This window comes from Poromitra crassiceps (genome assembly GCF_964638095.1).
Source record: "Poromitra crassiceps genome assembly, chromosome: 8".
NCBI classification, from domain to species: Eukaryota; Metazoa; Chordata; class Actinopteri; order Beryciformes; family Melamphaidae; genus Poromitra; species Poromitra crassiceps.
The window spans coordinates 19599958-19613655 of record NC_139629.1 but is presented as its reverse complement, the minus strand read 5'-3'; the positions used below and the strand labels follow the sequence as shown (position 1 = coordinate 19613655).

Below are 13698 nucleotides of genomic sequence, written 5' to 3'. Positions count from 1 at the left end.
GTTGCCGTTTAAAGGAAAGCTTTGCCGTTTTTCAACCACATTTCTGATGATATCTGCACCGCTTATTTCTCACCTGGGTGTGATTTAAATATAAATAAATACACACACACACACACACACACACACACACACACACACACACACACACACATATATATAATATATATTGTAGCGAATCGGTGTTACACGTATTGGGGGGTTTCCGTATGTTAACTAGGAACTGATATGTGTGGGTGTGTTCAAGGGGATATATGTGACCAGCGGCCGGGGCGGAAGGCAGTCAGGCTATGTGAGCGAGCTGGCCGGGTGGTTGCATGAAGAGCTAGCAGCGAAGCTAGCAGCTAGGATCTGTTGTGAAGCCAAGAATAAAAGCCTGTACCAACTTCAAGTCTCCGGTTCCTTGTAACGAATACCCGATCCGTTACATTGGTGTCTAGGAGTGGGATCGATAACCCTCTGCGACGGCCGAGAAGGGAGAGGGTGAGAGGAGGAACGGCAAAAGAGACTGTGTGCGGTACGGCTTTTGGGCTCAAGACCTAGCGCTAGTAAGTTAGCTACCAGGGGTGCTAACTGCTAGCTGCTAAGACCACGTGCGATGGTGCGCGGAGAATGGCCATCGGTGAACGGGAGGAAAGGGGAGCTGACGGCGGGGATCAGCTCGATGCTGGCGGGCATGGAGGCCCGTGTGTTGAGAGAGGTCGGACGGCTGGTGGAAGAGACTCCTGCCTGGGCAGTAGAGGTGATGCGGGCGCTGCGGGAAGTCATGCAGCGGGTGGATTTGATGAGCGCGGAGGTAATGCAGCGGGGAGAGCGGCCGGAGGAGCCACGGAAGAGACTGTGTTGGACCTGCGGAGAGCCGGGCCACGTGGCGAGGTGGTGCCGAGGCGGTCCCGGGAGACGGACCGGGTATGCGGGACAACGACATGGACAGCAGGGAGCCTGCTGGGCATGTGGCGCGATCGGACATCTAGCCAGAGAGTGTCGAGAAGCTGTCGGGGACTGGAAGACAGCGAGAGAGGAGAGTCGTGCAGGCGGCGGACAGGTGAGGCTTTGTTGGACTTGCCAGTCGCCGGAGCACTTGGCCAGGGACTGCACTGAGAGTGTGGAGGCCGGAGGTGAGACACGGGCTGGGGAGAGTGTGAGCAGCCGGGGAGAAGAGAACGTTGTGACGGACAGGAGAACGGGGCTGCAGGGGAACAGCCAGAGGGAAGAGAGGGACATCGTCTGCAGCGTTGTTACAGTCGGGAGAGCGACGCTCGTGTCTCCGAGTGAGCGAGAGGGGTTACCGCCGCGGGAACCGGCCCAGCCTAACCGCTATACACCCCCTAACGTTGCACTGCGGAGAGCCGAGGGGAAGATCGACGCCGGTGGTGTTCGCTCTGCTGTCCTCAACAAGCCGCCCCCTGGAGGAGGGGGACGGAAAAACGAGCGAGTGCGAGGCTGGGAGGACGACGCCAGGGTCATCTGGAGAGTCGACGGGCGCGAGTGGAGACGCGGGCAGGCGGAGGACGCGGATGTCGGTCCGGTGCTCGCGGAAGAGACACTCCGCCGTGTTCGTGCATTTGGCTACTGGGACAAACAAAAGGGGGGACCGAAAAGAGTGCTTCAGGTGGGACAGAAGCTGGGAAAAAGAGGGGATGGAAATGGGGTTTAAAAGAAAAGTTAAGGAAAATGTGGGGGCTTGTGTTTGAATTGAAATGTGTGAAAAAGAAAGGAAATAATGAAAAACTAGACATTATGGAGTGCCTAATGGGAAACTAGACATTATGGGGGTACCTAATGGAAAACTAGACATTACGGAGTACCTAATGAAAAACTGGACATTATGACGGGGGTGCTGAAAAGACTGTTGTTGGGGAATTAGAATTTGATGTGGTGATGGGAAAAATGTTGTGTTGGGTGTGTTTTGGTACAGGGGGATATGTGTGTGGGTTGTGGGTGTCGCGTGGGAGCGACAATTAAAGTTGGGTGGGGGAAATGTAGCGAATCGGTGTTACACGTATTGGGGGGTTTCCGTGTGTTAACTAGGAACTGATATGTGTGGGTGTGTTCCTAGGGGGAAGGGGATATATGTGACCAGCGGCCGGGGCGGAAGGCAGTCAGGCTATGTGAGCGAGCTGGCCGGGTGGTTGCATGAAGAGCTAGCAGCGAAGCTAGCAGCTAGGATCTGTTGTGAAGCCAAGAATAAAAGCCTGTACCAACTTCAAGTCTCCGGTTCCTTGTAACGAATACCCGATCCGTTACAATATATATATACATACCATATTTTATATTATTATTATACCATTATATATATATATATATATATATATATATATATATATATATATATATATATATATATATATATATATATAGCATTAGGACCAATTGTGATGTCACTAGTTAATTATTATGTCAGACATTGTGACATCCCGCAATGACAAGATGTAAATTGCGTATTTATTTATTTTACATGATTTTCAGAAAATGCTTGAAAAGTCATAAAGGTGGTTCCCGTTTGTGAAGATGATCCTGCTGAACACAAATTACCACTCCCATAAACTTGTGTTAACCACAGACCTTATTTTATGCATTTAAGCGAAATCCCCATTCTAAAACCCCATTCACTTTTCCCCTGAAGCTCCAACATGTCCAGGACTTCCGGCCTTCTAAAAATATGTCATCCCTGCAGTACTCTGGGAGTCCCGGGGTTGCTAGCTGCAGAAGCCACAGGATTACCTCACTCTCATGAGTCTCATCCCATGATCATGTTTTCTGTCATCAGAATCAGAAAAAACGGTAACACTTTACAATAACGTACACAAATACTATAGTAGTTACTAGTAAACTAACCAGGGCCGGCCCTAGCCATCTGGGGGCCCTAAGCAGGATATAGATCAGGGGCCCCCTCCCAGGGGCGGGGGTTTGGGGGCATCCGCGCTGGAAGTACTTTTAAGTAGGGGGTGCTGTAAGGAGGGGACTCTCGGTGCTGCCCGCTAGGGCAGCGCCGAAGAAAATTTGACGTTTTTGGACTTTTAGCCATATTTAGAAGAATATTTAAAACAAACAAACATGACAATGACGCTCGTTTGTAGCCCTATCAGTGTCAAGCAAGCGTGTAGAACCCAGCAGCCATAGGGGTTGCCAGGTCAGTTAAACCAGGGGTTCCCAACCTTTTTTGTGCCAAGGACCGGTAGATACATGCAGGACCGGTTGTCAATTTTAATGGTTTTAGTTACATATATATTTACTCACCAGGTGGCGACAAAAGGTAAATATCAGCCTTTTGTGTTGTATGTAGCCTACAGTATTTATGTTTTTGTTTAAACTACAAACATAAATAAACGTCAACCTATGTTTTAACTACCACACACAGCCTATAATATTATAGCCTATGTTTATTTTAAAAAAAAAAAAAAAAAAAAATTGGGGGGGGCCCCCCCAACTCCCGGGGCCCTAGGCAGCCGCTTGGTTCGCATTATGGGCGGGCCGGCCCTGAAACTAACCATTAACTAATAGCCAGTTAATGAGTAGCTAATGAAAAATTTGGCATTAGTCAATCACTAGTTAATCATAGTTAATGAGTAGGTAGTCATTAGTTAATGATTAGTATCTAATTTCCTGAGTAGAGTAGTTAATCATTACCTAATGATTACTAAATGTCAGTGCGTGAATGTATTAGTTAATCATTAGTTAATCATTAGTCAAGGTCACATTGTGAGTATAGTAGTTAATCATTAGTTCATGATTAGTTGTCAGTTCCTTAATAGAGTAATTACTCATTAGTTAATGGTTAGCCAATGGTCAGTTTGGGAGTATATAGTTAATTGTTAGTTATTCATTACTTAATTACTTAATTATTACCTGTCCATTAGTTACTCTTTTTGTGTACCCTATTGTAAAGTGGTGCATCATACTCAGTAGTTTATGAATACTGAATCATTACTTAATTATTATCTGTCTATTAGTTAGTCTTTTTGTGTACCCTATTGTAAAGTGGTGCATCATACTCAGTAGTTAATGAATACTGAATCATTACTTAATTATTACCTGTCCATTAGTTACTCTTTTCGTGTACCCTATTGTAAAGTGGAGTGGTGCGTTTCCCTAATATAAAGTGAAAGATATCCTTATCAAATAAACACTCCCTCCAGGTGAGATTCAAACCCTGAACCCCAAGATTGTTAAATTGTAAGTCTGGTTCTCTACCATCTGAACTAACCAGCCTGTTGTTTGGTAGAGCCATACTATAGGTCTGTAGAGTCAGAGACTAAGTATCCTATCCACATACTACTTTCTGTTCAAGTACTTATAGTTTTTAAGATATATTCCACCCAAATACTACCTTCTCTCCAAATACTTATAGTTTTAAAGGTATATTCCATCCAAATACTACTTCATGTCCAAGTACTTAGGTATGTTTCAGCCAAATACTACTTATGTCTAAGTACTTGTAAGTACTTGGACAGAAAGTAGTATTTGGGTGGAATATACCTTTAAACTATAATACTTGGTCTCCGGCTCTACATTCGATAGTATGGCTCTAACAAGCAACAGGCTGGTTAGCTCAGATGGTAGAGAACCAGACTTACAATTTAACAATCTTGGGGTTCGGGGTTCGAATCTGACCTGGAGGGAGTGTTTATTTGATAAGGATATCTTTCACTTTATATTAGGGTGCAAAAAGAGTAACAAATGGACAGGTAATGATTCAGTACTCATAAACTACAGAGTATGATGCACCACTTTACAATAGGGTACACAAAAAGAGTAACTAATGGACAGGTAATAATTAAGTAATGATTCATTATTCATAAACTACTGAGTATGATGCACCACTTTACAATAGGGTACACAAAAAGACTAACTAATAGACAGATAATAATTAAGTAATGATTCAGTATTCATAAACTACTGAGTATGATGCACCACTTTACAATAGGGTACACAAAAAGAGTAACTAATGGACAGGTAATAATTAAGTAATTAAGTAATGAATAACTAACAATTAACTATATACTCCCAAACTGACCATTGACTAACCATTAAGTAATGAGTAATTACTCTACTAAGGAACTAACAACTAATCATGAACTAATGATTAACTACTATACTCACAATGTGACCTTGACTAATGATTAACTAATGATTAACTAATACATTCACGCACTGACATTTTGGAATCATTAAGTAATGATTAACTACTCTATTCACGAGCTGACATTTAGTAATCATTAGGTAATGATTAACTACTCTACTCAGGAAATTAGATACTAATCATTAACTAATGACTACCTACTCATTAACTATGATTAACTAGTGATTGACTAATGCCAAATTTTTCATTAGCTACTCATTAACTGGCTATTAGTTAATGGTTAGTTTACTAGTAACTACTATAGTATTTGTGTACGTTATTGTAAAGTGTTACCGAAAAAACTTTATTGATCCCCGAGGGGAAATTGAGTGATACATACAGTTGCAACATACAGTTGCTCACACTCAGGTCAGTCAGGTAGGGCAAAAATATGATTATGGTCATAAACCATCATCCAACCATATAGCAAACTAATCTTTAATGAGTTCAGATAGATCTATTCCATGACAGTCTCATGGGCACTATACGGCAGAGATGCTCACAAGTCATTTTTTGCAAGTCCAAGTCAAGTCTCAAGTCTTTGGTCACAAGTCCACGTCAAGTCTAAAGTCTTTGAGGGGCAAGTCCAAGTCAAGTCTCAAGTCCCTATGGATGAGTGTTCTATCTGCTGCATGTCATCCGGTCTGCTTAGAACACTGCATAGCTAAAACTAAGCAATTCAAAGCATGTACTGTATTATCCTCACTCCTTATCTATTAGAATACAGTAGCAGCAATGATTAGAGATTACATTAGTAGACATTTCCTTAATGTTAATGCACCCAAAAAATACAAAATAAAATAAAGGGTGGGTGGGGGGGGGGTCCTAAACCTTGAAGGGCTTGTCTTTGAGGACAAGTCTCAAGTCAAGTCTCAAGTCTCTGTGTGTGACTTAAGTGTGACTCAAGTCCACTCTGCTATACGGCACCTGGGACATGATGCGTGGTGTACCATCACAGATTTGGTCTAACCTGGTGATGGAGGGCCTCCGCGAAATGAGGGAGTTCATCTCCCCTCAACTCAAAGGCAAGATGCACGAGAGGCAGAGGAACTGCAGGGATGCAAAACTAGCACCTTTATGTGACAGTCACCTTTTTCATCCCAAAATGAGGATTTCTGAGTGGTCTTATGTCTACCCTGCAGCACCAGTGCCAGGTTGTGAGCAGTGATGGGGCGGGACGTGCTGCAGGTCTCCATACAAACCGACATGGACCAGATCATCACCACCAAGGAGTACGTCACCAACAAGATGTGAGGATTGGTCCTCCCCAAGACAGAGAAGCTGCTGAAGGTGAGTATCCAGCCCTACATCAGCTGCATCCTGGATGCCCTGAAGTAGCCGACCACGCGGGGATTCTCCAAGGTAGTACGCAACGTTTTATTCAACGTCGATGACATCCTGGCGGAGGATGGGGAAGAGGAAGGGGACTAGGGGAGGATGTGGACAGTCAATTGGACAAGCCAAGCAAGAGTGAGAATGGAACCAGCAGTCAGTCCCAAAACACCGGAGAACCCCCTCCCTCCAGCGAATGGTTCATTCCTGAAGGAGGAGGAAGGCACCAGTGGGTGAATGTGCTACAAGAAGCACCGTAAGGGGACGTGGATGAGGTGTACAGGGAGAGGAAAGCTGGAGTTCACTCAGTGAGTGATGTCATCATTATCAGTGATGTCATTAGTCATGTCACTATGCCTAATTGATTTATTAGTGATTCATGACATCACTAATGATGTCAGACATGGTGACATCATCAAGATGACCAGTTGCTATAGAGGACAGTGTTCAGCAACCAGACAGCCAGACTTCAGGCCTCAGCTAAAATGTTGATCTGGCTTTGGGCATCAATGATGATATGTTTGAGCAGCTGCCTTCTCCAGCCCCCCAGAGCTCCCTGATGTCATGAAGCCCCAACAATCCAGTAGCAAAGCTGATTGAAAAGCAACAAAACTAAAACTAAAAAGTAGGACTGGTAGAGTTTGCCACACAATTGCTCATAATGACATGACAGAGCAATTGCGATGTCACCATAATTTCACTCAAGCAATTGTGATGTCATCAGTGAGCGATGCCGATACACCAATTTGAACAGCATTATTAAAAAAATAAAAATAAAAATAAAAAAAATTGAACAGCATTAGCACAGAGACTCACACCCAGCTCATCATCTGACCTCCTGCCCTCATGAAGGAGATACAGGTCCATCTAGACTGTGCAAGGACTTCCAGAATCGTGAACAGTTTCTTGCACCAAGCAGTGCAAGGCTGCTGAACACAACTCCCCCGGGGTCCCAATCCTCCTCCGTCATCGGTGATGTCAGCCTTACTTACTTCTAAAATCACAGCAGTAACTTGTTCTTGAATATCAAATAACATGACTGGGTCCTCCATATTGGGCTTATTATTTAGCCCAGGGGTTTTCAAAGTCTGAGACTGTGGGCCTCTCCCAGACAAATCTTGGAAAAAGTCACCCCCCTCCCCTCGCTCAATTCCTGGATGCATATGCCATATAGGCATCCAGGAATCCCATAGACCTATGGGATCATGATTGTTATGTTATCCCATAGACACTCAATTGTGCCAAGATAGCCTGATATTGCTGTTTGACAGATTACACCAGATACATAAAAAGGTCTGTCTGAAGGAATTTCTTTGTTCCTAACACTGGGAAAGGGAAAAGCCGTCACATTCCCCAAAACTGCATCTTTAACCAAATCACACACATGATCATATCTCCTTTTGATAACTAATTTAAAAGTGAATGTAATATTTTTCACTTCATTCACTGAGACTCCCTTGAACCTGGCCTCCCACTTTGAAAACCCCTGATTTTAGCCTGCTCTTAGTCTTACGCACAATTACTGTGTTTTCTCTCTGTGTAATGTTCCTATTATCTTCATGTCAGGACTTGAGGTAAGGTGTGAGGTGAGTTTAGTGACCTTGATTATTTTTTGATCTCACATTCGTTTCTGTGATGGCTATAGCCTATACTCAATGTTCAGTTTATAATGGCTGTGATATTAATGGTTTTTCTGGGATTATAGCATTATTAGATAATGATATAATTCCAGAAAACCCATTACATAGGCCAATCAGGATTTCAATGCTTTGCTGTGATTTTTGTTTTACCCCTCTGGCCTATTATAGGATTAGACCACTGGATTAGACATGTCTTCCCCACTTTAGCCCTGCTGCACGCACGGTATCGTTGCGCTATTGTTTTGCCTGTGTTATGCATGTGATAGGCCTACATATTAATCACATGCTCAGAGAGCCCTCAGACGGACTGTTTTGGTGACATTTATGGGTTTTGTCAGAGCAGGAGTAGCAGGCAGGGATTGCGTTTAAACAGCTAAGTGCTTTCTTACCCTGTGGCACGGAAACACCCTTGGATTGCAGAGGGGGAATTTAGAAACACTTTAGAGGTGGTTTACCACACATGCGAGTCCTGCTGGTCGGCTAAAAACACACAAAAATCCATATGGCCTATACCTGCCTGGAAGTCCACAGATAGGGTACATACAGTACATTCACAGAGGAAGTGTCAAAAACAGCCTTAATATGAATCCCAACACAACAAACAATAAGAGGTCATGCACTAATCTCAGCACCTCTTTCATAATTTGAATATGGCAAGAGCCTTTCACAATCAATAATCAAATCGAATCTAACTTTAAGTCCACATACTGATTTATTAGTAGTAGTAGTAGTAGTAGTAGTAGTATAGTATGTGTGGTTGACTGCACATGCAAGTCATCAACAGCCCAACAGGCTGCTATCTTCTAGTTTATTCTAAAAGGGGGCAGATCAGATGCATTTTGCACTCAAGTTCCACAATAAATAAATAAATGTGGATCAATTATTAATTCCCTTCCCTTTTCCAAACTGTATCCAAGGTTATATTATTTGATATTGAACAGGCAAAAGTCAATAGGATGTTCGATTAAAAACATCAATCTTAAAGCTGTAAAAACAGTCCTCTAGGATAGGCTACCTCCGAATTGAATGCATATGCGATGGATATTTTCTACGTGTTTTAGGGACAACAGTAGCTACAGATTTAACTTCTAATCGTTATTCAAATCCAATAAGAGCCTAATCCATGCAATGTATTGTTGCCAACTATTGAAGGAGTTTTTCCACGCATCACTTTCTTAATTAATCCTACCTGGTTATGTCTTTGTATTACTCTTGTCTATAATATTCTTGTAGTTTTATTAAGATTAAAATATATTGTAAGGTGGATATTATTTAAATAATAGACTATTGGGATTTAAGTGTAAACCCTGGTTTGTACTGGGCCTACGCTTCATATATGCTTAAAACTATCCACAGGCATGTACTTTGTGAATTAAACTCGGGACGCCATACTGCAATCTGAGGGAAGCTGTGATCTGCAGGCTGTAAGGAGAGTTTTTACAGGCCCTGGAGTGTTTTGCATGACTTGTGAAACAAGTCCAACGCTAGATGTCGCTGTTGGTCAGATGGGAACATTTGAAAAGTTGTTGAAGGGCCACACACCAACCTGAACACAGCCACCAGTTTTAACTGAAATTCCATATGTGTACACTGGATGGATAGGCTATTATTTATTAGGGATATGCGCTGATAATAAATCGGCCTATTGATATTCCCTTTAGGCGAAAATCTTGTATATAGGCTAGCCTAGCCACACATGAGGAAAACGAGAGAGGGCACACCCAAACAGTGCAAGCCTTCATTCATGAAAACTGTCTGTATAACCTCTGTCTTACAGAAAATACATAAAATCCCCCTTTGCCTTTATCCTAGACCTAGACCTTATGAATAGTGTGTGTGTGTGTGTGTGTGTGTGTGTGTGTGTGTGTGTGTGTGTGTGTGTGTGTGTGTGTGTGTGTGTGTGTGTGTGTGTGTGCGTGTGCGTGTGCGTGTGCGTGTGCGTGTGCGTGTGCGTGTGCGTGTGCGTGTGCGTGTGTGTGGGGGGGGGGTAATTATTCTTTACTATTTGTTAACTGCTCGATTTTGTTAAAGGTCGTTCTGTTTTGTTTGATTAATTTGGTCAAAAGCTGATTTCTGCTCATGCCCTGTTAAATAAAAAGAAACCTGGTCAGAGAATATCATTTCCAGCCTCAACTCAATAAAAGTCACAGTTGTAATCGGGACGTCTGTAAAACGGTCGCCGAGCGTAAAAGACAGGCTGCCTGGTCATAACCTCAAAATATACACACTTAGGACTCTCTTCCTTTGTTTTACACGTGCTATTTTGACCCACCAGTGTAATGTAATGTGAACCGCTAATATGGGCTATACTCGTGGATACACATAATCATTGTCTTATAGTAAAATCAACAAACATGCTGTAGCCTGTGAATTTCAGGTTTATGTTTTATTTAGGGTTTGTTTCTTCAAGACATCCAAGTCGCAATCCTGCCAGTGAAGCTATACATCTTTGATAAATAGTAATACACACATACAGTATATATATATATATATATATATATATATATATATATATATATATATATATATATGTAGCCTATATGTGTGTGTGTATGTGCATAAACGCACTATGAACGTTGGCGTTTTTGCCTGTAAAAAATTAGGCCTATATTAGCCTATAGTTAGAAGCTAATTTTTCTTGATTTTTTTTTCTTATTCTGTAAAATACAAAGAAAAACAGACAGGTTTTAGCCTCCCAAGCCAATATGGGCTAAAGTAGACCGAAAATAAAATAAATAAATAAAAACACCATAGGCAGAAAGGCACGGCAGAGGCCCTTTTTTCTGGGGCTTGCATGCTCTGCGTGACCCGTGACTGATGCGAGTCAACAGCTGACTCTTTTCCATTACAAATGGCTTGCGGATAATCTAGATAACTAGGATCACGCAAACTATGGTGCCTGCCTAGCTGGGGCGCACCAATCACCGAATGCATCAAGGGAAGCATTTCATAGGCCCACTAAATTTCATATTTAATTGATAGGATAATAAATATAAACATTATTGTAAGCGTATTATTCTTCTACATACAACATAAAATTCAAAGTCGAAAAATATGCTATAGGCCTACAGCCAATGTAACATAAAATAGCCTATACATGTAATAAAAACGACGGCCATAAAAAAAAACATATTGCGATAACGCTTATGGATCCTTTTATCTTCTATTTTTGTGCAAAAAATGAGGCGGCATGAAAGGCTTAGAGTAGCCATATGTGTACTGTACTATGTGGATGACCACTAAAAAAGGATAGGCCACGCCAAACTTTTTTTTAAACCACTCACAGTTAATTTTCAAAGACCTTTTTGTTATTTTTTTCTCTTTTCATTTGCCCCGGTGACGTTTCCTTACCATGTGATCAGGGTGCTGGTATAAAGCGTGACAGAAGATCCGCCCTTTCTGTGATTCAGGTTTGGCCCTTAGGTTTCCCCGGTAGCCTACATTTTTTCAGCCTGGCATCGTCGGGATCGTTCATTAGGCTACTCCTCGACTATATAATAACAACTGAAAACCTATGGAAGTAGCCTATAGCGCGCAAACGGGGGACATCTCTTTCTCTCTCACCGTCTCCTCCACGTGCTCCTCTCCTCTCCCCCTCCTCATATGAGTTTTTAAAGAGGAGGGCAGGGCAGCATCTCTTCCTCATCTGGGGCGTCGGTCGGTCGGAGAGGGCACTGTAGACGTGAGCCATGACTCTGAGCTCGGAGATGTCGGATGCCTCCATCCTTTCCGAGGAGACCGACATAGACGTGGTCGGCGAGGGGGAGGATGGTGATGGAGACGGCCATATTACGCGCTCCTATGCGGACGACGAGGGCATCCTCCTGGCCGGTGTCTCTCCTCCCCCGTGCATGGACAGCTCCTCTGAATCGTCTTCCCGGGATAATAACGCATACAAGCCGGCGAGCAAGAACACGCTGGTAAAGCCCCCGTACTCCTACATCGCCTTGATCACCATGGCCATCCTGCAGAGTCCCAAGAAGCGACTCACCCTCAGCGAAATCTGCGACTTCATCTCCAACCGCTTCCCCTACTACCGGGAGAAGTTCCCCGCCTGGCAGAACTCCATCCGGCACAACTTGTCCCTCAACGACTGCTTCGTCAAGATACCGCGGGAGCCTGGCAACCCAGGGAAGGGCAACTATTGGACCTTGGACCCAGAGTCGGCCGATATGTTCGACAACGGGAGCTTTCTGAGGCGGAGGAAGCGCTTCAAGAGACAGCAGGCAGCGCAGGACTTGCTGCGGGAGCACAACAGCTTTATCCCCGCTGCTGCTGCGTATGGGTACGGACCCTATGGATGTGGAGGATACGGCATCCAGCTGCAGAGCTACCACCAACACTCTCTTTTTGCGTTTCAGCAGCAGCAGCAACAGTCCAGGCATTCACATCATGCACACACGGGAACCATTATCCCTGCGCCGTCTTTGATGCCCACCACCACGGACTTGGCCAGGAGTAGGTTTTACCCTCAGCTCGGCTCCAGCTTGGGGTCTGCTCTAGTCCAGGCTCCACTGCAGAAGTCCGGCTCCCCTGTGCAGCGGTCTCCTTTCTCAATAGAGAGTATAATCGGGGGGTCGCTGAGCCCCTCCAGGACTTCTCCTCCGGTCGTTCTCCCGGTTTTACCCTCCTCTCTGGGGCCCACTCCGGCCAACAGTCAGCCCCAGACCGTCCATCCACATGGAGCTGTTTTACACCCGGTTGAAAACTTTCCAAACAGAGTTGTCAGCAGCGGCACTAGCGGTTGTTAAATATGTCTTGACTACAAACTTTTCAAGAAACAAAAACGCAAAAAGAAAGACAAAAAAGACAAAAACAAAAAACGCCCCTCTTTGAAGGTAGGATTATTTTTGTATGTTTGTTTGATAGCACAGCTGAATGACGGACATAAAAACACACTTCGTGCCTATATTCATGCTGTAAAATATATATTTATGTTATATTTTTTGTGTGAATCAAATTTTGGACCACGAACTTTACTTTTTCGCATTGAGTGATTTTAGTCACTGTTTTTAAGGCGTCTCAGGATAACGACTTTAATGGACAGGTTCTAAATGATCACATGTTTAATGTATTTGTGTCAAACACATCCATGTTTTTTTTAGTTTGACAAATCAAAACATTTTTTATTGTTTTGATTTGTATTTTGTATTGGAAAAATACACAGAGAACAAAGTCATAAAATTATATGCAGTGTGTGTTTATTTCAGTAATAAAACATTGTACATTCTTTGGCAAGTATTGTGTAATTGAAGTGTGATATTTTTACACAGTTTGTTTTTCAATAAGAATAAATATCGTTTTGCAAAAAAGATAATTTGTTTGGAAATAAACTTATTAAATAATAGGCTATCTGGCCTATTCCAGCTGCAATTATCAGAGGCCAAAATATTTGTATTTTTAGATTGAGTTGGAAAATATATGATTTTATTGGATGTTTAGCCTATACATCATGACTTTATCAACTACTAACCACACTCCCTCCTAACTGTAGCCATGCTGGAGACATAATAATGTGCATGCATGGGGCATAATGTGCACATGTATGTGTGTGTGTGTGTGTGTGTGTGTGTGTGTGTGTGTGTGTGTGTGTGTGTGTGTGTGTGT

The 13698-nt window shown here is 43.1% G+C and overlaps 1 protein-coding gene across 1 annotated transcript; it reads left to right on the top strand.

Moving 5' to 3' along the window:
* Positions 1 to 11768: 11768 nt before the first annotated feature.
* On the top strand, positions 11769 to 13244 carry foxd1 (forkhead box D1). Its single transcript, XM_083641356.1, has one exon. The coding sequence runs from the start codon at positions 11781 to 11783 to the stop codon at positions 12840 to 12842; it is 1062 nt and encodes a 353-aa protein (XP_083497482.1). The 5' UTR covers positions 11769 to 11780; the 3' UTR covers positions 12843 to 13244.
* Positions 13245 to 13698: the final 454 nt, after the last annotated feature.